This window comes from Anguilla anguilla, chromosome 1, assembly GCF_013347855.1.
Source record: "Anguilla anguilla isolate fAngAng1 chromosome 1, fAngAng1.pri, whole genome shotgun sequence".
Taxonomy (NCBI): domain Eukaryota; kingdom Metazoa; phylum Chordata; class Actinopteri; order Anguilliformes; family Anguillidae; genus Anguilla; species Anguilla anguilla.
The window spans coordinates 9,815,879-9,843,387 of NC_049201.1; the positions used below are offsets into that span (position 1 = coordinate 9,815,879).

At 42.6% G+C, this 27,509-nt stretch overlaps 1 protein-coding gene across 3 annotated transcripts in view; it reads left to right on the forward strand.

Annotated features, from left to right (window-relative positions):
* The window catches only part of stxbp6 (syntaxin binding protein 6 (amisyn)), a 79,085-nt gene that overhangs the window by 31,051 nt on the left and 20,525 nt on the right, over positions 1-27,509 (forward strand). For all 3 annotated transcript variants that reach the window (XM_035388898.1, XM_035388892.1, XM_035388882.1), the window contains 2 exons: positions 22,365-22,495; positions 23,073-23,238. In XM_035388898.1, coding sequence (XP_035244789.1) covers positions 22,365-22,495; positions 23,073-23,238 — 297 coding nt within the window. The remainder of the gene's footprint in view (positions 1-22,364; positions 22,496-23,072; positions 23,239-27,509) is intronic.

Below are 27,509 nucleotides of genomic sequence, written 5' to 3' on the forward strand. Positions count from 1 at the left end.
CAGGACAATCGTGTTGAATGATGAGTGTCTTAATAACATGCCTAAATCCTTGTTGCCCCTTCTCCTGTGGCGAGGGGGCTCCGGTAGGGCCCTACAGTACCAACAAATCATGACAAATCGCGCCATCATGTTGCCTCCAAACCGCACTGGCTGCTACGGAGTGATGGATTACCTGAGGAAGATGAGATGAAGGCTGAGGAAGATGGATGTGGTTTCCATAACAGGAAGTACACTCCCAGATGGGAGATTCTTATGAATGAGAGCCTTATCAAACATTCCACGGCTGAATAGACTGTGTTCCCTGCCTGACAAGACTCAGAAAATGTGCATGGGTGCAATGGTTCTGATTTTGCATACCTGCTAATGAATACAGTTCATTTTGGGGAGGCAGGAATGTTCATGGATTTCAGCACCTCTGTGTTTAATATGCACTCCAAATAGGAAACAAACTTGTCAACATCAAAAATGTATCAACAAAAATATATATATTATTGTAAAAAACTTAATGTCAGAAATATTATTCAGTGTTACACAACCCTCTTTTATCTTCTGTGCGGACCGCTACATATCAGCACCCAGTAGTTATTGCCGTGTGCAATTTATTTTTTTTGCCAGTGAAGTAATTCCAAGCTGCTTCTGAATCTTTAACTCTAAACTGTTTTTCATTTTCCTTGCCATCCATTCCCTTTGAAGCTTTGGCTTTAGCTTTAGAGTATTAAATGCTCAGGAAAACTCCTGCTAGACTGCAGAAATAGGAGGCTTCCGAGCATTTCGGCTGCGTAGCCTAGCCGTGCTAGCGAAACCGCGTGGACACCTGCACAAGAGAGGCCATGCAGTGACCTTTTCAGCTGAAGCACTTAGCACACTCAGTCGTCAGAAACTCCTCTTATTTTACATTCACCCACCAGAGTCCTTACTTGTAATAATGACAAGGATAACAGTAACCCCAGATCCCCCTGGGAGAATAAGTGTCGCTGCATATGAATTTTTATGCATATGAATGCAAATAAACAGGCGCAACAGATGCCATGTCAGCTGCTAACGTATGCATGCATATAAGATTACTTTCAATAGAGAATTAGATGAAGGCTATTGAAAATATACAGCTGATCAGAAATTTTCATTCCCCCCGTTATTTGCTTGCTGCTTTGCTGTGTCTAATATGCAAGTCAAATATTTATAATGTATTTAAATTGTTATTATGATGTCAAAACTAAATTAAGTATTTAGATGTCTTCAAAACTGTGTTAAAATATAAAGGCCTGAAAATGACTGCCTCATAAATATTCTGACATCATAAATGTGTAAGTACTTTGTGAAGGCAGATAAGGCTCCGCATCCTCTCTGTGTAAACTTGTGTTGGAGGCTGCTTTTGGTCGGCGTCGCATTAAGCAGCCTGTGCATGCTTGTCTGATTCCATGATAAGTAGCACCTCCCTCCCTGCGCTCTCTGCGCCCCTGGACACCGCTCCTTGTTATTTCTAGCGGAAGCGTTTTTTAGCTTTGTTTCGGGGGCAGCGAGGCGCGCCCAACACCGTCAGCGGGGAGATATCCACCTTCCAGCGACCTGACGGACTCGGAGGGCCCCCCCCCAACACCCCCCCCCCTCGGAGACGCGGTCGTCTTCATTAGCGCGTCCCTTAATCTCGGCTCGTTGGACGGGCCGGGTCGATGCGGAGCGCGGGACGGAGTTTTTATCTGCTAGCTAAACATTACTGTAGTGCCTCTCCCCGTCGCTACAAATCAAAGCCATTCAAGGGCCCAATTAGTCCTGCGTTTTTGTGTTCTTGTGTCCCCACGTCCAGGGATTTGTTTTTAAGATGCAGCCAGGGAAAAAGGAAGGGCATGAGAGGAAGCTGTTCAGAGGCGATCTCTAATTTATCCAGTATGGTTTACTTGAAAAGAACTGAGGGCAGGGGGATTGATGATAATTACACTGGTGTTTTTTTTTTCTTTTATCTGATGCTGTGCCTCCTCACCAAAGAGCCCTTCATTTATTTCTTGCTTATTTTGTCCCGCTCCAGCAGGGGTTCGGTTGAGTCAGGTGACGTCTCTGAGTTTCGTTTTGCTGGATCTTTGCCTAAACGGTATATTTTTCGGTGTTAACCGATTTCCCCGGATAAGCTCTTCATGCACGTTCAACTTTATTTGTAAAAGCTCTTTTCACAGAGGCACTGTCACAGAGATACTTTAGTGGAAGTGGGCGAAAAATCAGGCTTGAAAAATGCAAGCAATTCAGGTTAAAAAAAAACCTGAGAGGGAAGAAAAACTCTCAAACAGTGGTAAGAAAAAACTCCCCAATGGGAAGGAACCCAGCTATAGAGGGGGAGCCCATCCTCCACTGGCTGGCTGGTGTAATAGTTCAGATATGAAGTCAGGTGAGACTTACTGTAATGCAGAGATGCAGTGACGCGGCAGGAGTTTGTAAGACATTAATTTGTGGTTGTGCTGTCCCTGAGTTCTCCACCTTGAGAAGAATAAATCAATCTCTCTCCTTTACTTCCTGACAAGGATATGAAATTTATCCTTGGGCCTCCCCGTTTTACCTCTTGCAGAGCCCGGAATAGGTATTGCGAGTGTGGCACTGTCATCTCTGAATCTCTGGTGCTGATCTTTGGTTAAACTCACCCCAAGCACAGCTCTGTGTCTGTGTGAACTGTGTGAAACTAGTGCTCCTAATGAACATGTCTGTTCACTGCTCCTGGCCTGACAGGGCTTGGAATGGGTTCAACTCAATCTCTTCTCTCAGACCAGTGTTCTTGTTAAGTAACGATCATTTAACCCGACACATCCTCTGATGCGGTCCTCCGACAGGATTTCCAAACCCAGAACAGAACAATCTTCACCAGTTACCCCCAACCTACAGATAAAAAAAAATGCATTAAATCTGCAGCGAATGTCCAGTTTTAATTCCTCAAGTCTGGCTGTCTCCCTGGCTGTGATTACCTGATTAAACTCTGGCAGCTCCAAAGTCATCTTTCATTTTCTTTTAGCTGTTTGTGCAGAAATGTGTAATCTGCTTTTTATTTTTTTTTTATTTTTTAAAAGACAGTACATTTACCAAATCTAATCTTTGTGTGCAGTGTTGATGTGACTGACGCATAGACCTGTTGTCAGATGTTTGTGGTGGCAGCCTCCATGCTGCTTGGTCTTGTTGTTCATTGACAGTCGCTAGGCTATGCTGCAGTCCAGAGAGGGGTTACCCTGCCACCGCCTTGTGACTGATGTGCATGTTAATTGCATTAACGATGGCCACTCGGCACCCGCGGGAGTCTGTTTGCTTTCCCCCACACAGACACTGCGGAACCTGTGTGTCACACCAGTCTCCTCACAGGGCATATGCTCGCGTCAGATTGTGTAAAGCCTAATTAAAGTGACGCAAGCCTACTGTACAAACAGAGGAAGAGGGTGTACAGTATGCCTCCGTGGCTTCTGGACAGCTGTGAGGAAGTGGCGGTCGGTGCCATGGCTCCTAAAGGAACTTCTTACAGTCTGTGAACCGAATTGTATGTGAAACGGCAAGCTGTTTTTTTTTTTTTGCATTTGCATAAACCCTGAAGAAAGCCATTGAATATTTGCATGTGGGAAGGTGTATGCCTTTGTTCAGAGATGCCGGTGTCAGCTAGTTGCGTCCTTGCCTGAAATTATTTATACGGGCTGCAGCAAAGCAAAGCCATTCTGCTTGTGTGAAATTAGATACAGATTATTGCTAAAGAATGCATTTTGTCACTGAGGGCTCACCACCACAAATCTTCAAAGTTTTTTGGCAAACAAACCGTGTTCTCATTCACAGAACAGTCAATCTGCCTACTGGAAAATGAAAAGGGAACTTATGAAGCCAAGGGCACAGTACTTTCTGTTAAGGGGCCAAAAAAAAAAAATCTAATAAATGGTAATTTGATGTGAATCTCTACCCGTGCTGTTCGCTGGCGGGGGGGCGAGGCTGTGCTTATGTGCTACGGCCCTGTTTCTCTGCCAAGCCATCAGGTTTCGAGTAGGCCGCTTCTTGTGAAGTTGAGACGTTGGGTAAAGGTTAGGCAGGATTAGGGCTGGCATGTTTTGTCTCTGTGCTCAGTGCGCTTTGGCCCGAGTCCTGACAGCAGTCGGCAGGAAGTCCGCAGCGGAGGCAGAACATCTCTCCGTGTGTCCGTCTGTTCTCCGCGTTAATGTCTCTCAGCCAGGGCACTGCTGGGAGCCCCGTGGCTTCTCATTTTGGCAGCGCAGACGCCTCTGCGCAGGCATTTCATTTTAAACCTCAGTTAAAAGAAATGGGTGTGTAGTGTACGCAGGTTGTAGTCGGCGACATGGAGCATGCCGTGACTTAATAGTCACAAGATACTCAAGTTTCTGAGTAGGAGGGCTGCGGTTCGGCCGACTGGAGGGCTGCGAGTCAGCCAACTGGTCTTCTACAGTATCTGTAAGTCAGCACAATTCCCCAGAAGAGGGGAGAGCCCGGAATTCTGAGAATTCGTTTTTTGTTTAGCACTACGTCTGATGGCAAACTCGTTAAGTGTACTGTCCTATTGAGTAGTTTTTAAGGGCAAGAAACTACCTACTACAGGAGGAAAACAACATTCTGCCTTGAACAAAATGTTGTCGTAACTGTTTCACCGCTGCTGAAGAACAGAATCTCTTTCATGGCCTGCCCGAGACAAATTGTCAGCAGCCATATTGGCTATCGTGGTCTTATCTCATCTCCGAGCTCAAACAGCATCTCCCTCAAGCGTTATAGTGTAACTCCTTGTGTTTGGCAGTGCCAACGAGAGGAGCTGTCAGTGGGAGTTGGGGTTTGAGTGGGGTTTGAGAGGAGTGTTTGAGGCCGCAGAGTCTGTCTGGTAAATTTACACACTGGTGAGTTTGTCGTTTGACCGACCTTGAAGGCATGAGAGGTGAAAAGAAAACCCTTTTAGGAATTTTTAGCCTCGTATTTTGTGAGTAGCTGTTTGGGTGGGGATATAAGAACGGACTTTTCCTCAAGGCATGTGGTGCCATGGTGTGACCTGAGAAAATACCAGTGCATTTAAGAGCAGGACTAATTGGGCGTTTGAAAAGGATATTGATTTTCTTTGACTCTGTCAAGGTTTGGTCTGAGCGAGCTGGTATTTCAGTGCCTCAGGATGATCAGCCGCCCTGCTTTCTCAAGAGCACGGCACACCAAACTTTTTGAAGTTTTTTTTAAATTTTTTTAAATCACGCAAGAAATGTACCTTTGAACATTTGAGGTTAGATGTCTAAATATGCATATTTCATTTGTTGTGCAAGGAAAGACTTCATTTATGGGATGTTTTAGTTTCAGTGTCTGTAAAGCAACGGAACATCGCTTCATTCTTATCGAGTGCACCTGCACTGGTCGACAGCAGCTATAAAATCAGGGAATTCTGGGATAGCAATGTGCAGGGCCAGAGGAAGCTGTGAATAGCCTCCCCATGCTACTTTCAGGCCTTCTTCTTATACATCACTTAACAAACCTGGACACAGCAAACCTCATATTTATGAGCCTGCACCAGCATCCTTCTAACGCGCCTCGAACCTTTGTGTGCCTGCGCGTAATGAGAAAAATAAATCCTGCGTCTAGAATTCCCAGATCGCAGTTCTTCTTCTCTGACAAAAAAAAGGAAAAGCAGGTGAACGGAAGAATTAATCGAGGGAAGACTTATTTCGAGGGGTGCCAGGAAACCTCCTGAAAAGAAGGTTTGTGAGAAACCTCAAATTTAAATTTGTGAATTGATTGTCAGTATGAGCAAGTTTTTCTAAGCAGAAACATGTGGGTGGATACGTGTGAACCTTAAGCCTTCCAAGAAGTTAGTTTTGAGTATTACCAATTCTTATACAGTACATTGTTTGCTCATGGATTCATTGGAAAAAATTTGATAAAATGCAAATAAATGATTTGTTCATGTTAACAAATGTCTTGCTAATAGTTTAATTCATGCTTTATTTCATGTTAGTTAATGAAACCTTAATGTGAAGTGTTACCCATTTACCATGGAGTAAAGTAAAGCAATATTTATGGGAAACAATTGAACAAAATAAGTATTTAATTTAGCTGCTTTCTGTACACACAGGGCTAAGAACAAAACACTGGGATATATTAGACAAGTAAACAATACAGGGATGTCTGTCTCAAAGTTGGGTTGCGCACTGTGCTAAATTTATCCAAAGTTTATCAAAGTTTGGATGCATCACACGGTCGAAACCCTATTGAAAGTGAGAGGGTGGCACCGCAGGCTTCCGACTGCCTTTCAGGATGCAAATGTCAGCTCTGTCAGTGGACGCGTGTTGACTGGCGTCCTGAGGGAAAGTGCCCAGGATGACAGTAATTCGATTTAGGGTTACTCCGATTGTCACATGCTGAATGCCGGACTATGTAGGGGTAGGGGGTGCGGGTGGGGGTGTTTGTGGGGGGGGGGTCTGAGGGTGACTAATGGCAGTGTGCTCTAAAGAATAGTAGATTTGTGCTTTGAGAACTAAAGTGGTGGGGGAGCTACCATTACTGCAATACCCCATACACAGCATTTGTTATAGCTTCCTGGAAGCCTGTAAATGAAACCTTTTCTATTTCTTTGTGAAACCCACACATTTTTATTTAAATCTACGAACGTTGCTTAGACTTTTAAACTCTGTCTGTGCAGGTAATGTCTTGCCAAAGGACCAATGATCACTCGACTTGGCTCGTCACTGTTACAGGATTGGTCCTTTATGCAAGGGCCTGAAAAGTAGTAATATCTATCGCAGTACCCCTGAGCCCTTGACTGGGCAAACGCAACTCAAACCCTACCCCTCACCACTCTTTTTTGTTTTCATGTTTACCATTGCTGAAAAATTCCTACACGTCCTTGTGTAATGACTGCAAAATGACCCAGTGCACAGAGCAGTAAATGGTTGTATAGGCAGACAGTGATGATAGTGTGTGAACTGAGATAATGGCGTGGTGCTGTAAGCGAAGCTGCAAATATTCTTGCTTGATAAACATGCCAAACAATGATGTGAATATGAATTAAACATGCGGTAACTACCATGGAGTGAAATCAACCGGTAATAAGAGTTGTGTGAAGAAGAGAAATGGGATGAAAGATGAAATGGAAACTTGACCAAAGGATCCATTCTGGCTTGAAAGCCTAAAAACTAATGAACTAACTTTTCCACTGCAATTGAGTACAGTATATTCCTGCAGGAAGATTTTTTTTCTTAAAATCATTTAATTGCTTGAAGAATCCTTATCCTTACTTATTAAAAACTGAACTTATGTCAGCCTGCAAATAAGATGACTGTGTGTCAGTGAAATGCATTGATTTATAGAAAACAAAAGGTTTAATATTTTTACATTTCTCAAAACGGTAGTGGCACCAGAGGGAAGAGGAGTGGGGTGGAACCTCAATTTTTGGGCGCACCAATCAAAGGTGCTTAGGCCACCAAGGACACAGTGTGCTGCTGCCAGCATCTGAAAATGTCAGGCTATTTTTTCATCGAGTCCCCGGCTACCCATTTATATGGAAATGGCAGTTAAGCACAATTGGGTTGTCACAGTTTGTCAATAAATTTACAGTCTTATTATTCCGCCAGCTGCCTTGTCATAATGAACTCACGAAAAACAATAATTTTTATGTTGTTTCTTGTTGAAGTAAGGCCTGATTATTTATTAATGAAGCTCATTTTGACAAGATGGTGAACTTTTTCACGTGTTTAATGGATATGGTTTACAATTTACAGTCACTAAATCAGGCTCTGTCAGTTGAATGCTAACAGCGTTTACAAGCATGCAGGCTTATTTCGGTACTAAATTTTGAATATATGTCTGCATGCTGTAGAGAGCTGTATGAATGAGCACTAATACTGTCATGCCATGTTTAGATTTTCTGCGTGGATCCTCATGCTGTGTACATGATAATACTGGTGCCATAATTCACCCTTTGCTAAGCCCCACCACCCTTGGTTACTGTTGCTATGTATGCGCACTGATGAACTACCAAAGGTGAAAGTTCAAGCCTGGTATGATTTTTGTTAGTCTGGACGTTTCCAGTGACTGAGCATAATGAGAGTGACCTGGAAACGTAATGAAGTGATAATGAAAAAAGACTGAACTTCTCTCATCAGATGATGAAATGGCTCAAACATTCCAGTGAATGATTGAAGAAAAGAATTTTTTTAAGGTAATTTTTGAAGTGCATAAAAATGCTTAATTAACCAGCGATGGGTATGATAAAGAGAGCAGAGTACAAGGGTTGAGATTTCAGTCTGTTTGCACTCTGAGTTACTCTGAATCACAGGCAGTGTTCTTACCGAGTTCTGTACAGTGGGGCTCCTTGTGTGGCAGTAAAAAACACCCACATATATGCTGCTCTGACCAGTGTTCTGGCCAGTAACAGGGGTACAATTAGTTTTAATAGCGATTCGTCACAGTGTTCATTGCAGACACAGACTAAAAGTATTCAGGAAAGACAGTTGCTATTCCCCTGCTTTCTGACAGTCTTTCCCCTGTCAGAACTATGAGGGTGACCTGGGAGTAGACGTCTAAGTGCCGTTGGTACTAATGGGTCCTGACATTTAAGATGTGTGACACACAAAGTGACGCTCCTGATTGCGTGGGGGAGAAAAATGAGCCCAAGACATGTCGGGAAATAAGTTCTGCTGACAGAGGAAATATAGTGATGAGGGAACCTTCAGGTTCCTGTTATTTAAAATAAAAATAAAAAAGTTTGCTGCCAGTGTGGGAGAATCAGTCTAAGAAAAAATTCAGTTTTAAGCACATTTAAAGTCATATTTCTCACTATACATATGTAGCCAGAGTTGTACTGTATTATCTTATAAGTGTGACTTTGGTGTAACGGCTCTTTTTAATGCAGATTGGAACACTTTCTGGCCTGTCTTTCTGAGAATGACTCATTACTCATTGCCTTTTAAGGGAGGCAGTATCCATAACTGACCTGTAGAGAACCTTTCCGATGAGGAACGAAGGAAGATTTGAATGATTTTTTTTTTTTGCAGAAGAATATCAAGCTCAGTATGCTGTTGTTGTGAGGTTTGCCAAAATGGTAATATTATAAATAAAAAATACAGTCTAGATAAATTAAGCCATTTAAACGCTGTTGTGCTGGTTGGATTTTCTAAAGTGGAGCTGTTTTGGGGGAAGGCCATAATTCACCTTCTTTTATGGCTCCTAAATTTTATACGGTAACATATGGTTGTCTCATTAAGTTAATTGTAGCATTTCAGTGACATTCTAAAGTTGAACATTTTAGAAACGTGGAGCTCAGGCATTGGGGCACGATAGCTCAGAAGAATATATTTTTAGTACTCTGTTGAATTCGAGTCAAGAAAAATCATTTAAATTCGATGTGAGAGCTTGCCACTTTTTATAATCTCATTTTTGACACTTGAATGGTTAACGTTAGTAAGTTTTTTTATTTCATCACATAAAAATACTGTTCAGCGAGGCTAAATATTAGCAGAAGGAATATGTGAACAAAGGCTTTGCTTCTGTACCATTTACATTTGAATGCCTCGTATGTCACAAGACCTAAATTTATAAGACCATGATTCAAAATAACCACCTTTGCCTCTGAGTAAATCTCATACAGATATATTTCCAGTTTATTTCAAAAAGCAATCGTTATGATGATGCATTTGATTGCACAACTTCATTTGGCAGAAGGGATGGTTCATTTTTTTAATGTGTGTTTGGAAATGAGATATTTAGACAATGTATCCTCAGAGCTCATGGAGAAACTTTCGACTAATTTATTTCCATAAATTATTCCTAGGCTTAAAAATGTTCCTCAAACGCACCCGTATGAGTATACAGTTAAGTTAGAATACAGATAGTACTATAGGTTTAACTGAAGTGAATACGATCAATTGATCGATTTTATAAAAGCCTTTAAATCAGGAAAATGATGTAAATAAAATACCTGATCTCTGAGGTGGACAATACTTAGGAATAACACAACATTTCCATACCGCACCAAGCGGGCAGGGAGGTGGGATAACTGGAAATGTATTTGTGTTCTTTTAAATGGAGCGATGTGGCATTTTCTGTCGCTTCTCTGGGCTTTTGTTTGAAGAATAAGCTCCCTGTTTTACAAAACAAACGGCAGCTCTCCTGCTTATTCACCCAGGCGTTTACTGACAGGGCTTTTCAGAGTGAAATCCTCTGAAATCCACACACAGGAGGGAGGAGTGTTTTATTTTCAAGTGAAGATGAAGTGTGTCACTTTAAGCTTCTTGGCTGAGAAACCTTGTAACTTGCAGTGGCAGCCAAGTTAAAATCACTTGATTTACAATGCCATGAAAGGTCCCGAAGACAAGGCGGTGTGTTTATTTTATCAAGAACTTGCAAGCTGAAGTAACTGCTGAGAGTTTTTAACTGATAACCTAAAATGGATGCCTTGCCGGCCTGTGGATTGAAGCTGATATTTAGAAGTTCTGTCATTCGTCGCAGGTGCGAGACATTTTTATCAATATTTTTTTCAGATATCTTTTTGTCTTGGTGTCTGCCTGTGTCCTCCCTCCCTCCCTCCACCCCTAATTACATGCACACCAGCCTGCCCACCCACACACATTTGTTTCATTGTGAGCAATGTGATGAATTTGCATAAAAGAGAATAAATTAGAATACTTGCAAATGGAATTGCGTCGCATTCGCTGATATGGTGCTGGTTATCTTTTTAAAAAAAATTATTGTGAAAGTAAGCTGTGTAAGCATAGTCTCCTGTTTCTCTTATCTTGCAGGAGATGAGCAGGTGTTATTGGTCCTGATATGTGGTGATGATATGGTTTTTCTGGGCAGAGGGTGCTTGTGCTCCTCTGCTTTCAATTAGTTTCAGGAGTGAATATGGGTGACACCCTTAGCGGTTGTCATGGCAGCCCCTTTAAATATGACCGTTTGTTCCACGTCCCATGGGCAGTTGTTTCTCTGGGTTACATTAACTTGTATTCTCTATGCTTTCTGATTTTTGCAGACAGATGAATGGCAGGGCAAGGCAGACAGACAGTTATTACGAGTGGCGCCCCCTACTAGTGGTGGTGCTGTAATGACGTACTGATGTACCTCCACCCTGACGGTGGCCCACATGTTCCGCTAGCTTCCTTTCCCAAACTTTGCTGAATGAGTCCAGAAGTAATCGCTCCTTGTGCCAGACAGACCAAGGTGCTGAGGAAGCAGTGATGTTGAAGGTGATGCAGCCCTGCTGCAACAGCTCTCTAGCCCCTGCTCCCTGTCATTGGGCTGGGTGAAATACACATTCCTTCCGCTGAATGAATGTGACTTGAGAGGCAATGGTGACAGTCTATATGAGCAAGTCTCTTGTCCTGAGAATTACTGCTTCATAAACGGGGTTCAGAGCCTGTCCTATGGAGCTCTGTTTAATCCCCCCCCCCATCTTATATGTACTGTATGTTTTTTTAAGGGTCCTCTAGAAGACTGTTGTTCCTAGCTTTATTCCACCAAAATTTTTGATTTTTTTGCCAAACGTGGTCTGCTAAAATGCTATGTAGTACTCTGGTACATTTTCACCGGCTTATTGCAGATGTTTCATTTGTCTTTATCAGCCATTTCCATGCTAGAGCAAGCATCCGGCCTGCTCGTGTTTGCTGAATTGACTACCGTATCGCACTCTGCTGCGTCGAAATGGAAAATTTTTGAATGCTCCCCTGTGTTTGGATCAATATTCATAACCTGGTTTCAGGCTGGTTTGTCTTGAGACAGGACTTTTCGTTGTTTTTATTCTTCTGCCATCGAAATAGAATTTCACTTGGTTTTTATGAAGAAGTATGGCCCTTTCTTCTCTGTGACAAGACATTGATCATTTTTATTTTTATAAGACAGGTGGTAATGATGGGACTCTGGACACACCACTTCCCTCTTGCTTCTCACACAGAGCGGGGTATTTTCCACACCTGTTATCTCAAAGCACATTGTGAAGCGAAGAATCCAGTGGTTTCTCTGCTGGATTTTGTTTATTGAATTTGCTGTGGTAAAGGACATGGTTGTAGTGGCGGCTAGCTCAGCACAATCTTCGGGGTTATCTTCCTGCCTCAGGCCCTGCTCTATATCTGTGGCAGAACACAGACAGGTCAGTCATTGGCTCGCTGCTCTAGCATAACTGCCACGGTCATGGTAGCTATTGGCTCGCTTCACTCTCGCGTCACGGTTGCAGTAGCTCGCCGGCCTTCCAGCCTACCTCTGTAGCGCACCGCGTCTATCGTCCTGCCGCAGGCTACAGGTATGTTCACCGCCCGGCTGAGTGCAGTATGTTCAGCCGCTAGCTTTCCTCCCTCACTCTCCCTCTCGGTTCTTTGCCTTCACAAGCTTAGGGCTTAACTGGTTGCCTTGTGGGCTTTAACCGGCTACTATTAAGCACACCTGTCTGCTGCCGGCCATATTTACTGCCTTCTGCGAGAGGCGACAACGCCGGTGATGGGCGGTTCGATGGCCGTCTCCCTTCCTGAATTTGTTCTGCTGTGTGTCTTCAAGCTAATCTCTGAATCTGGATGTGCTTGGAAAACTTGTCTTGGCAGTTCATTTATCCCATAGCCTTGGTTTATTACTGCCATGGTAGCTAGCTTGTTATTTCCTGCTTTGATCGCTTACTTGACGTTAAATTCCTCCCCCGTCATGGGCTGGATTCATCGGCTGAGGATGACGGCAGAACCTCAGTTCAGTTGAAGTCCTCTTCCCTGCCTCCCTTTGATGTACATGGCCAAAAACGCAGTGCCAGTCAAGCTGGCTGCAGTTTTGAAATAACAGTACGAAGTAGCAACTAAAGGTTGTTCCTGTCTTTTTTCATTTGTTCTTAGCTACAGCCTCCCGTTCAGGTAATGAATTCAGTTACTGGGAATGATTTGAAATGATTTGATCGCGGCTTCCCTTAACCCCCACGTGGTTGGTTGGCTGGTGAGCATGTATGCGAATACCTGGTCCATACACTGCTTCATACAGAGTTCTGGTCTCATTATAGAACCCAACAGTCTTTCTGTGATGGACAATATAAGGTCATCTAATTAGCCTTGTTTTTCAATGAATGACAAACACTTGACACTGAATCTCTTCACGTTGAAAAGGTGTGGGTGAGGAATACAAATTGGGTAATATTTGAGTCCTTCAGAGGGCACATTGTGTGTGTGTGAGTGTGTGTGCCTGTGTGTGTGTGTGTGTGCGTGCGTGCATTACTAGCATACCTTAACAAAAAAAACTGCAATAAAAATAAGGCCCCAAGCTGAGATTAATATTTAATTATCTCTTGCTGTCTTTCAATTTTGGTTTAAATGCAGTGCTATAAATTATTACTAAAGCAGAGCCTGTTGAAACTCTGTAACTCTGTAGTTATATTCTGTAAAAAAAAGAACCTGCTTAATAATGTAAATGGCTGTTGAGGGAACAAGTGCTGTCTTAACCTTTTTGGAGAAAGTTTTGTGGTGTAGAACACATTCCCATAGTTGATTGTATGTTATTTAAATGTATTTGATGGCAAGATATACCATTTTAAGACAATCCGTTGATATCACAGTGCAGATGCATGTAAAACCTAAAGTCGCTTTTATTCGTCTTTATGTAAGGTATATACCTGTTCTTCACCTGTGCATTCATTGGGCTGTTCTCACAGTGTAATGGCTTATAAAATAACTGTGGCCCAACATCGATGGTTTAACACGTTTTCAGACTTTTAAGGGTAATAAAACAAACCTTTTGTGTGTCTTTTTTACGGTTAAGCCAGAGAGACATGGCCTATTAAGCCTAGAGTGCTTCTGCGATTCATCTTGTCAGAAAAATAGCTTTTTTATTTTGTGCAAGCGGTGTACCCGCATGACAATTTAATAGTTATGATTGCCTTTTCTCTTTGGTTCTCTCTCAGTTTGTTTGCCGTTTATATTCCCTGGCTCAGTGCAATCTCAGGAATGTACTCCGTTTACTACCCCTCATTAGCCTCAGGACTGTGCCCCGATGTTCTTAAACTGTGCTGTCATGTGGCCAAACCCAACTGAGTGCTCTGTCTGTGTACAAAGAGCGTTTTTGCTCTCCACCCCTTCACAGCTAATTAGTACCTGGCATCAGATGTTGGACCCATCTCTATTGTCAGAACAACATTTATTTTATTGATGTGTTATCAAGTGTGTTTCTGTACCTTCTGTTCTGTGTGCCACATCCTGAAAAAGACCCAAGAACTCACCTGGTCATTTTCATTGAGCCATTTGTGAATCATGTTAAAACATTTAAGGATCGGTCTGAGGCATAATGCTGTAGGGCTTTTACAGGTGAGCTACAGGGTAGGAAACAGGTAGAGGTGCATGTTTTGTTAACTAGATGTTAAAAGGCATTGTATATTAGCATGGCTTGGAAATTAACCTATAGCTACTGTAGGCTCACTTATCAGTGCTCTAGTACAATAGAATCATAGCTCAAAAGGAATGCTTTATGCCTTAAATGCTTAAAATAATTTGTTTTACATTTTTGTTGTTATAGCAGCAGTATTAACTAGCAATGGGACATAACATGAATGTTAACTGAATGCAGAGCTGTCTTAGTTTTAAGTCATATCTGTGGATTACATAATTTGATATAATGGGGCTGTTACCAAAACAAAACAAAACAAAACAACATCAGAAAAGTATTTACTTTTTCTTGCTGAAAATGGGCTAGAACTTGACAAGAGTTTAAAAGATTTTCCATTACAGAGCTAATTGAAAGCATTCAGCTCCTTAAAAATGCTTTCACTCCCATTGATTATTTCTCATTTTGTTGTGTTGCAAAGTCAGTTTAAACTATATTTAAATAGAGGATTCTTTTCTACTAATATGTAAGGAAATACAAGTAATTTTCTATGATGCTAAAATGAAATAAAGTAATTGCATGTCTTCAGAATTTAATTAAACATAAAAAAAGTTTTGTAGCCTAATTTTCAGCCTAAAATGAGCTGTTCCCCTTACCACAGAATTTTAAAGAAAAACTGAAGAAAAAATAGCATAATGAAACAAAACAGAAAATGAAGACATACTTTTAATTGTGGTGTTGCAATAAAACGTTGCACACAGTCCAACATAAGATATTTGATAGGCTTATCCATCTCAGAACGTGCACACCCCTGCAGTTGATGAAAGGGGAATTGTTGAAAAGTGCAGCTTGATTCTGTCAGTTCGACTACAGATTTTGGATCAGACTGTTCCTTTCTGGTTCAAAATATTTTTCAGAAAATAGAACACTATGTGTATGTAATATTGGGGGGGGGGGGGGGGTTGTGCAGGGATAATTTCAGACAGTTTCCCTAAAGGTATGAAACCTCCATGACTAATGTGTTTGAATCATGGACGTGTCCACATTAAGTGTTTTCAGAGTTTTCTGTCATTACGTATTTTTAAAAAATCTTATTTTTACATTTCTAAATATTATTTTATTATGTGTTATATTATGGCTTTGACCACTTTGAAAAGTGATTAATGCATAGCTTATCTTTATAGTCTATCTGTCTATTATGTGTATCTGTATGTGTGCCTATATAAAATGTTTCAGAAAGTATAGTTACATTCAGACAGTAACTTAATTACTGTCTGAATGTAGTCCTTAAATATTTAATTATTTATTGTAGTCCAATATTTTTTCATTCCTTCCTTCACATCTGAATTTTTTAAAAGTATCTGATGTGAGAACAATTGACTGTGCTTTAACTGTGCACAGAAATAACAGTATTCCCTTTTCCGGCCATGCGCCAGCACAGTGCTTTCCTGTGTATTCACTTAGGCCTGTGCTTTAAGAGGTAAACAGCGGTGCTTTCTGTGTGTCTATGAATTGACAGTGGGCCTGATTGTTGTGGTGGGCTGTGGGTTGTGGGTAGCACTGAAGGCAGACTACCGTCTCCCTGACAGGCACTGAGAGAGGATTACTGTGTGTTCCCATACAATCAGAGTCAACCATTTTAGGAGGTGGTTAATAATAGGCCCGGCCTTAGAAAGGCGACTAAAAATGGCCCCTTACAGAACGGTAATAACAGGCTCGCTCACACAAGGCCATCAGTTCATTTGCTGATTATTAAGTCTGTGTCTTCTGTTGTCTTCAAGCCACAGAGGGCAAAGACAGGTCATGGACTAGACTGAGCTTGTGGTGCCAGCGAAACCACTTTCACTAACTTTTGTTAAGCGGGAGGCCTGTGTTCTGGGTGATTTGCATGATATTATCCACTTTTCCCAATGGCTTTTCGGGTGAGAAGTTTGGCATTCTTATTTTTGGGTGGTACAGCATTACCGCGTTGATTTCAGATTTGTTTATGTGTGGATTGTGGTAAAGGTATACCATACCTATCCACAGTGGTATAGAGATTAAGATGTAAGCCATGTTGATCCTGGCTCAGTTCTTTCTGAGTGCATATTAGAGGGCTGCTTAGAGGATTTTCCTGAGGTAAAGCCTTGTTAAGTTCAGAATAATAGTAATTATTTACCTGACAGAGTCTGTCATCCAGTGTGACTTAGAGGTTTGAAACTACAAACGAGGGATCAACAACACACAAGTTCACTGGTGCTTCTGCTTGCCTTTAAACAGTTGCCACCTACTAAAGATTCCGAATGTGTTTTACTTTAAACGATAAGTTAAAAAACTACATTCATTATGAGAAAGGTATTCGAGCCTCCACGGAAGGGCGATTACATCATTCATGAATTGTGGTGGGAAAAAGCTGCCAAAATGTTCGGAAGGTGTAGATCTCTTAAAATAGCAAATGCAGTGCAGCCAGTTACTTGTCCTTATTGCTTTGCCACTAAGTTTCTATAAACCTATTTTCTGGTTTTCAGTGGACACAATAGATCTAGGTTGCCATTTCCTGGAAGTGCAGCTTTTGTAAAAGGCTTTTTTTGTCACTTTCCTGACTTCTGTCAAAGGCAGTCACATTGTAGTTGTTGCTACTGATTTTATGACAGAAAGCAATATCAGAAACCACAACCATAGTGAGTTGAAGAATAAACTATAAATAGTGTGTGTGTGTGTGTGTGCGCGTGTGCGTGTGCGTGTGGGTGTGGGTGTGTGTGAGAGAGAGCACATATGAATACATGTCATTGTGTTAGAGAGACTCCATGTTCACACACAAGCTTTCTTGCTCTAAAATATATGCAATTTTCAGAATTCTTCAGAATAACTGACATATAAAACAGTAGATAAATGAATTCTGAAAGGACCATGCAGTTAGGCTCCAACCTTGGCCATGGCGTCATGTTTTTACTGGAGAGAAATGACCTTAGCAGACAGTTAGTTCACTCCTTTCTGTGATTAAATGCTAGGCAGTGTCTTCACCGATCACCAAAAAGGGGAGGCCATGCTAAAAAACGAACTGATAATTACAAAATGTTTAAAGGAACTAGATTGCTAAAATCCTCCTACCACGTTTAGATATGAACGTATTTTTGTGAGCGTGTTAAAAACGGCCTCCCTGCTGAATCACTGCTCCGTGGTTCACCGATGCCTGGCATGGGGCTGACCTCTCGCTGCTACTGTGAGCAGCTGGTTCATCGCAGGGCACGGCTCAGGCTGGATCACTTCCAGGAAGCTGTTGAGGATGTAAATGCTATGCGCTGCAGTCTCATGGAGGGTGTATAAGCGAGCTCTGTCCTTGAGTGAACTAATCCAGCCAGGGCCTCTACGTTTTAGTGCCACACTAATGATATTGCCCTGGAAACCTTGTCTGGGAGTAATTCTTCAGACAGGGTAGAGTGGACCCGGGGGGACTTCTTACCTCTAACGAGTTTCAGAAATCTTGCTTGGAAAATTGCTTTTTAAAAAATAAATAAATAAGTAAATAAAACCTCACTAAGGAGAACAATATCAGAAGAGCTTTCTGCTGAGAACTGGCAAAGCATCCTTCCCTTAGTGATGGTTTAATTTCCTGTCGTTCTGGAACGTTTCCTAGTTTACAGGCACGTGATAAATTACTGACTGAGCGCTTAAATATGTCACAGTAGCCTCGCACATTGTGGTTACACATGGCTGCGGTTTTGTTCGCCCGTCAGACAGCTCTACTGAAGCGTCTGACAGGCTCTGCGGCCTGACCGCACCCTTCTGTCTGATTGACGGCTAAGCCCGCGTCGGTATGAATGGGAGTGTTGTGGACCCTCTCACACCTGCATAAATAGCTTTAACAAACCAGGGCTGCACAGTGCCACTCTACCTGCCCTTTGGATTCCCCCATTGGTTTTGATGCATCGTGTCCATTACTTGACCACATACGGAAGAATGTAATGTTTCTGCAGCCTTGACCCCCAGCCTCCTCAGTCTGTTATCCCCGTTTTTTGAAGAGCAGTAGTTATATTTCTGTTAGATCCATCATTGCATTCCTGTTATCATTCATTCTGTCCCTAACTGCTGTATCACATCAGGCTTCCCAGCAGATGGATGGTCTCCCATTTTATAGCTGGGTTCCTCCTGAGATTTCTTTCCATTGGGGAGTTTTCTTTCTCACCACCGTTTCAGTGTTTTTCTTCCCACTGGGGAGTTTTTTTTAACCTCAAGTGCTTGCTTTTTGGGGATTCAGGCCTGTTTTTCTGCCCAATTTTCTTTTGTATTTCCACTTTTAAAAAATCTTTGTGCCAGTGTCTCTGTAAAAATAAAAGCGCTATACAAATAAAGTTGAATGGAATTGAATTGAATTATACAGAGAAGTTATGTGATCAGTGTTTTGTAATGAAGCCTGCAGTGAGGCGGGGAGTTCTGTGCTATCTGTTGTAATGGATTAACTTGGCTCTTCAATCATGCTCTCTTTCCTGGATTCGTTACCATGTGTGTCTGATCTGCATTAGTCATTCAACGGCTTGCTTTGCACGTTTCTCAGATCTGTTCGTTTTGCTTTTTTGTGGAGGGGTGGGCAGGGGGGTGGGGGGGCGGAGGGAAGGGGGGGGCGGTCTTTGGGAATTGCTCTTCTCAGTCAGTACGGATCAACAAGACATTTTTTTGCAAGCTCCGTTTGAGCCCTTTCCATTGGAGTCCATGATTCAGAGGTGTTTTGTAGCTGTTTTTGAAGAATTACACAGACCCTGTTTTCTTTCCCCAGGGCCTGTGTAGCTCATTTCATCCCACACAAGTAGTGATGGCAGCGACTACAATAATCGGTCGTGTATCAGCTGAAAGAAACAACCTTGTATCAACAGAGCGTGAAATTTCACAATTTTGAAGTATAGGAAACACCGCTGTGTTTATTCCTCTTCACAGCGTACAGAAATGTTTCTTGTTTTTCTTTTTTTAGGAATAAAGTTTTGTGTGCATTTTCATTCAGTTGGATTGTATGCCATTACTTTTGCCCCCCCCCCCCCCCCCCCCCCCCACCATGTGACCTCTCTCTCCAGTACTCTCGCGACATATCTAACGCTGTCTGACATTTACATATCCGCATACATCTTCCATCACCCGCACTGGGGAATTGCATTAACTCAAACCATATGGCCTAAGCCTCTCTCTCTCTCTCTCTGCCTTGTTCTGTGAAACGGCGGACAGCTCTCTCTTATCTCGCGTAGGATCCCGGCGTGCCAGCACAAATGAGTAAGGCGATAAATAACAGTGACCGAATTACATATTGATTGAAAAGGGGGTCTGAAGTGCCTGGTTTTTTAATTCGGTCTGGTGTCTGCTCGGTCCCCCGGAGCGGGTGAGTGTGCAGAGAGCAGGGGGGAGAGCTCGGAGCCAAGTGTGGAGAATGGTGACGCGTGTGCATTAACGGTGCCTGCTTATGATTTAGTTTTCTCAAAGGCCAAAACAAAACAGTCATTAAAACTTCAGTCTGCCGACGACGGACTGTTAAAGATGTTTTTTTTTTCCCCCGCTGCCATTTGCTTGAGTGTCACATAACTGTGCTTTTGAAAGGGAGCTTAGCAAACTCCCCCTCATTTCGCTCGTTGCCAAATGGGTGAGTGACGCACATGATTGGGCTGTCAGTCAAAGTCATTAAAACTTTTGCATGAGGAACGAGGTTGAGATTGACAGAAACCAAGAGCGCCGCATAAATAAGACAAATGAAAAAAATGTACTTTTTTATGCTGTATTTTTCCGCTTTGCAAGTCATGTGTAAGAATGTTTTACACCCCCCCAAAGAATACTGCTGACACTTCACAATGCGGGCTTGGGACTAATCAAAACCCGGCTGGTGACAAATGAGTTTATCATCGTCAGTGAAAAGCTGGAGACAGTTCGGCGGGAGCTTCCGTGATTATCTGTCAGGTGTTGTGTGAGAACATGGTGGGTCCAGGCGGTGGTAAATGATGAAAAAGCCCATGTTATCAGTTCTTCAGGAAATGGATTCGCTCGGTAGCTTTCCCGTCATAGCGCCTTTCAGCCATTCTCTCGCCCAACCCCCCTGTTCAAGAGTGCCGACATTTTGAAAGAATTATGCTGAGCTCACAGCCTTGGGCCTTTGGAAACCAATGTGGATTTATAAAGAGTCGGTCGTGCTTGGATCATTTCCGTGAGATAACTCGTAATGGCACGTGTGACTGCGTGGGGGTGGGGGGGTGGGGGGGGGGGGGGTCTTCATTTTCTTTAAGGCTTCAATAGAAAAAAATGTACACTGTACTGCTTAAGGGGGTCATGTGACCCTCGGTTTATGCAGAGAAAAAAAACTCCCAACTCCGGAGAATCGCGTAGCTTTTTTAAATACCAAACACCGGTGTCGTGTATGAATTAAAGTGGTGGTCCATCCACTCGGAACATTGCAGTTTGCCCTGGAGGAAGGTGGCCTAGTTAAAATGCAACTGAATTAATGTATTTTTTGACAGTACAAGCAGAAAAAACATGCAACAATAAACTGCCTGGTGTAGTTGGAGCTTTTATGCCTACCTGTATGTATGGGGATGTATGGGGGGAAAAAACAGAATAGCAGAGAGGGGTTTGGTTGCCTCATTCCCAAAAAAAAAAAAAGAAAGCTTTGAAATACGTGTCTGTAGCTGCAACTGATCACCTCACAGATGGTGTTTGTGAGTGTGAAGGCGGGGACTGTGGGATGACCTAACGCGGGCTATTGATCTGGACGAGATGACACAGTGCAGATGGGGAAGGCGGAAATGGCTCTGGAAACTCAGCTTCAAAAACAAGGGGGGGGGGGGGGAAACATTCCCCCGTCCCTCCCCCCCTTTCGCCCTCCCCACCCCCAAAGGATACGGTGCGCTCGACCCTCCTCTTGCGCTGACGGCCGTTTGAAGCACGTGGTGGAACTTTCTGCAGGATGGGCGCTGAACTCTGGACTTTCATGCCTGGTTTGTAGTAACTGCCGGAACTTTCCTGTGCGGAAATGCCCTGGCTGGACAGTGTAATGTCATTGGGGAGGGATATTACGTAGCCCGGTAACATTGTTCCATGGGTCAGCTAGGCCAAGCACTGTCAGGAAACATAGGACTTGATGCACACAACGAGCGATAAGCAACAGGACCAGGCGCTCTGCTTTGTGAAAGCTGAACGGCGGTTTGAAATTGAAATGGTGTAGCCTTGGTCTCCGTGGCTGTGTGAAATAGGCTCGATCAGATTAAATTAATTGCGCAGGCGTCAAGGTGATAGATCCGTTTTATCGAGGCGTACTGCATCGTGGCGTTATTTAAAACGAGGACCTCTGTCTGCTGAGGAGGGAGACGCGTTGGCAGCGGGAACAATCTATAAACTTCAGAACTGCCAAGTTAAACTGCTGCGAAGATGATGAAAAATTCAATGGAGGACATGCTTTATGTCCTCTCCATTATCTCTAATCAGCTCACTCTGGGAAGAGCTCACCATGCTAAAATGGCCTAATTGAACAGTGAAGACATCCTTCATCTTCTGGAGGCGCTGGACACAAAATATTTTAATTTTGACAGCTTCTGTAGTAATACGATCCTAATCGTCTGGCAGAGAAAGCTTTGCCGTGTTCAGGCCGAGTGCTTCCGCTTGTGTGGAAAGTGTGGGCTGAAGTCGCCTTTGGCAGGAGAGAGAGAAGTCGGCCATTGTGTGTTCTCCCCAGGTTACTGATGCACAGAGTGGAATGGAGGAAGCGTGTCATTCCTGTTGTTTAGATTTTTTTTTTTCTTTGATGGATAAAGCATGTGCTCTCGCTCTCTTTATTGAAATGAGCTGGAAACCTGCCCCCAATATGTGAAATGTGTTCCCTTTGTTTATTAAATTGGAAACACTGTGAGACGGTTGCGAGGAGCTGGAAGCGATAGTGCCTTTCTCGTGATTTATTTGTTTTATGTTGCTGGCTGTAACGCGGAAGGTAATTAAACATGAAAAATGAATAAACTTGGAAAATGGACATGTTGCTTTCCCCTTGTGTATCTAATTAAAACTGTGTTTCTGATTAAAAAATTTTTTTTTTTTTTAAACTGCGTTCAAGATGTGAAAGTGTGTTTCATTTCTGGCGTTTTCTTGTCTGTTTCTTACAGTGACAAATAAGAAGCCCTCCCATGTCTCCATTACCAAGGTCAAGCAGTTTGAGGGCTCGTCCTCCTTTGTCAAGAGATCGCAGTGGACCATCGAACAGCTGCGGCAGGTGAACGGCGTTGACCCCAATCGAGTGAGTTCTCGCCCTCCTTCCGCCTCGACTCGGCCCTGGCCTGCCCGCTGCGTCCGGCACCCGCCTGAAACGGCCGTTTGATTCTGTCAGGAAAGATTTTACACCTGTCAGCCCCTAGATAAATCGCTCAGCCATGACAGTGTCTCCCCTCTGTGGAATATCTATCTCCTCTGGGCATTTTGAAACCTGTACATTTGTGTTGGTTTGCCTGTCTGCAGCCCAAATCTTCTGCCCACTGTGTCACTGGCTGCCGTTTGATTAGCCAATCAGAATGTAGTTGCAAGTGGACCTCACTTAGGACCTTGTGGTATGACATCATTACATTACATTTATTTGGCAGACGCTTTTATCCAAAGCGACGTACAAAAAGTGCATTTCATGGTCATAGACAACTGCTAAACACAGGTTCAGTAAGGTACAATACTTATTTTGTACAGCTATTTCTAGCCATCATCAGCCTGAGCCAGGCTTGCAACATAATGCTATATAGATGACACTGTACAATGTGTACAGGTGTGTTTCAGGCCGAGACCACTCCGCAGAAGGTTCCATGTTTGAATCCCTCTTTCTCCCTCAGGATTGCCCGGAGTTCGATCTGATGTTTGATAACGCCTTCGACCAGTGGGTGGCGAGCTCGGCGGGGGAGAAGTGCACCTTCGTCCAGATCCTCCACCACACTTGCCAGCGGTACAGCGTAGAGCGGAAGCCCGAGTTTGTCAACTGCCAGTCCAAGCTGCTCGGAGGTAAGGGGCTTAAAGGTGGGATTTCTCCTTCACATCTCCATTGTCTTTCGCTGTGGCTCTGTGGCTGAGAGGATTTGGGTAAAACCCCATTGTCTCAAAGAGGCAGAGCTGACACATTCATTGGAAGATATATAATGTTTTTAATGTTTATTTTCAAACTTGGGATTAATATCAAGGATACTTGCATGTCAGGGTGTCTTGTGATGTAGCCTGTGTGGGATGTCAGGTGTCCACATACTTTAGGCCATGGTGTGTATTTTCTGGGTAGGTCAGCAAATAAGAGGTATTTTGTTTTATTGAAAGAAAGATTCACTTTTGAAAGGAAGTGGAATTGTGAAATATGCAGTGCCTAAGTAACAGGAAGTAGTGCTTATGAACATCTTGCATTTTTATAATCCATGTAGACTACAAGTGAAAGTGTGGGCGTTTGATCATTATGAAAGCTTTGGGGTATGTAACCATAGGGATGTATTGAATTGCTGAACCCTTTGAACATGCCTTCCATTGCATCATGGAGAATATAAACAGATATAATTGGAGTGCAATAATAAGTGAGGTATAATTACGGTTGAGGACCTGGACTTGTAACTCAAAAGTTGTGGGTTTGATTCCTAACTGGAGTAAGTGCCGAAATGCAATGCAACATAATTTTATACAATGACCGAATTGGCAGCAGTGAACGAGCTCTCCAGACCATGCCTGTCCCAATGGAGTTATCACATGCAAACAAATAAACTGTAAAACAGTTGAAAAAATACACATCCCTCCAAATCTTGCATTTTTACACGGCTCAGCCACTCATCAAAGTGCCCCTAACTTGAGGTTGCGATCACGGACTGGTGGGTGGGGGTTTTGATCGTGAAGCTGGGGAGGAGGGGTGGGGGGGGAGCATGTTTGGGGGAGAGATTGTGATCACAGACCGTGGGGTGAGGGTTGAGTTTGAGGATCCAAAAGGTGTGGGGTGGGGGTTGCGATCGTGGATACAGGGGGGAGGAGACCTACAGTACCCTCGGTTGAAAGCCCAGGCAGTATCATACATGAGGTTTTTTCCCTCTCACAGGGTACTTGATGTAGACTGTCAGTTAAATGGCTCAAATAACATTCTAACTGAATGCATCTGGTCAATATGTCTATATTTTGTTCTACTTATTTGTGTTGCTTCAGCAACTGAACTTACTAACCCACACGGTCATTTTTGTATTTTGCCATTTTAAATACTTCCTTTCCCTGTCTGCAAAATCACACACAACTTTTGCTGTAAACTTTGTGTTCTGAGTCCATGAAATCACCAGGTTGTGCTCAGTTAGCTTGCTGTGGCTGTGGTTTTACTTGTCATACAAATTAGGCACATTGTCCAAGTGGTTTGTGCCGTTGTTTTTTATATTCATGGTCGCAGGTCTCAACAATTTCTTTCAATATTTTATTTTCCTTATTAGCCTTTTCGCAGTATGCTTTCCTTTTGTTGAAGCAGGGAAATTGAATCTTCATTGAGCCAAGAGGTCTCTGCTGGTATTGTAGCTAATGAATATGAATTGCGTGTCTATGGAGAATTCCAGGTTATCGTATAGTACCGTGGGCATTTTTATTTTAATAAGACCAAGACATATGCAGGTGTAATGACCTCCAGAAATGCATTTCTTTACCCTGGTTGAAATATTCTGATCTGGTGCTCAATATTATGACTTTACATTTTTTACACTCTACACTGTGTAATACTCATCTGGGAAATTATATATGTGTGATTTCTCAGTTGTTCGTTTTTTGTGCATGTGCACCGTGTAGCCCTGCTGTGTACCTTCAGACTGGGCACCGCTAATGAAAGCTGCACTGGGTTTTCTGGGTAATGCAGTTCTTCCAGTGGAGCTGGACGTTTGGGCGTTTGGGTTGTTTGAGCACCATGTCCATTTCCTTACAACTCACCCACCATTCATTAACTTGCCATACAGTTATAAACCCTGCATACTTTTTTTCAAGCTGCAAAGAGCTTTTTTTTTAGTTGGTCTTTAATCATTAATTTAATTGGCCATTTTGTATTATGGACATGACAAGTCAGGCTTACTTTTGCGGAACTGTCGATGCTACTCATTAACTTGAATGCAGTATTGGTGTTTTTGCCCTTCAACTGTTTTTGTGAAGTTTAATGATTCAGTATTAACATTTTTCTGGTGCAAACTGCTTGCTGTCATACCTCTTGGCACTGTGTTCAGTGGTCTGCCACTGGTAATTATCAGTTCAAATCAAATGCATTCACAGGAGTAGAAACCTTAGATTAAATGCCCATAGCCAAGGCAGCTTAGATAGTGGAAACGGTTGAGAGACAACAGAGGGGCTGTAAAAATGTGGAATATTTTTTATACATTAATATATGTCAAGAATCTTCCTTTTTAAGTCATTTGTACCTCAGTTTTTACAGAACGACTTCTATAATTCTGAAGCTACCCAATAGGGTTTGAGGAGGAGCAGAGAATGTGGATCCCCATCTTTGCAGCTGCTGTAGGAGCTTCCTGTTTTCTCATAAATCCTGGGAGACTTTCAAGGTTGTGAATTTGGGGAGGATGGCAAAATGAATGCACTCATGGTGTGGGCTGCTTCTCCACAGCCCACAAAGATGTCCTGTCCTCCCAGCTTCTGTGGGAGGCACTGACCTTTAGGTAATCCTAGGTTTGGGATATATCTATCTTGTGTTTGTTTAAATATTTACCTTTTTATTTACCTCCTATAAAACAACCAAAAGCCATATTATCTGCCAGCTTTTGGGTGTTCTTGCTCAATAACCGTTCCAGCTTGGCTGCTCCACCTGACTCCCAGCAGTAAGTTTGTTTGCATTTCTGTTGTGGGAGTTTTATCTACTGCCTACAGTATAATGTTTCTGACCACAGAGCATCTTTCAATTTTGACATGTCTGCTAGCGCCTACACCTGTCTGATGTATTTGTGTTTGTAGATTGAGGAAGATGACTTGCCAGTTTTATTTACTAGTCAGCTTATATCAGAGAAAGGAATCTTGAAGCTTCCATTTTTGTTATTCCTGTACAACAGTTGAAGCATTAACGGATTCTGAGAAATGATATTTTTCATACACTGGTTTACATTTGGATATAGCATAGACACAGTGAGAGGGTAAATGCTTATATCCTAGCATGCGCTATTGGACGTATGTAAACTGCAGGTAGATCAGTAGAAGTGCCCATTCACAAAGAACTCAAACGCACATCTTAGAACACTAAGTTCCTACAGATAGTGAGGAGAACGGATCTTCCAGAGAAGGTGGCTTTGTGAATTCACTTTTACACTTTCGGGAGAGTTACTGTAGATTTCAGACCCTTAAAGCCAAGTATTCACTTTTTTTCCTAAATAAAGAATTATAGCAATATAAGAGGACCACAAGTTTTGAATTACATGCACTTACCTTTCAGGACAAAACTGCTAATTATGGGGATTTGTGATACTTTGAGTATACTTTGAATTAATGAGTCAATAATGTTTTTAATGAGTGGCATTTGTAAAAATGCATTGCTGGACCAGCCTGCTGCTCCTGACTCTTAGCATAAATAACAGTGTTGTGTTGGCACAAATATATGGTGATGAGCATGATATTGAATGCAGATGCTCTGTTTTTGCTGTTTTAGCAGTCACTGGTCTATGCAAATAAATGACCTGGCCTTCAGTGGGGGGATTGCCTTTTCAAAAAAAGGTCGTTATCTCAAATAAGATTTATATGCTTCTATGACATGCATGAATTTTGGGTGCTGTAATTCTATAGGGAATCTATGTGATGCAATGTTGCTATGGTGGCAAACCAAATTGCATTTAACTAGTGAGAAGCAAGTTAGCCTCTTCTCGTTTCACGCCACAGTAGAGGCATAAGGTGATAGGCTAGAATTAAAATGACGTGTGAAAGGGCTCTGAAAAAGGCATGTCTTAAACATGCCCATTTACCGCTGAATCACGGTGGCTTGTGGGAAAACAACTACCATAGCAGGGGTTGGCCAACATGCTGCCTAACCAGGCTAATGTGCTGTGGAATTGCCTTGAGCTAGGCTTAAGAACAGCACAGCTCACTCAGAGCAAAGTTTGGTCATTGGAGACATGGTTTTCGGCCCTTCAAATAGGAGAGATTCAGTCGCATCAACAAACACTTCCATTTTCCAAATAACTGAAAGCGTGTAATTTTCATCTTGGCTACATGGGTATTTGTGCTTGCACAGTAAATAAAGACAATTCAACTTTAAGCTCTTGATCCTGGGCAAGCATTGCTTCTCCAGTTCTCAT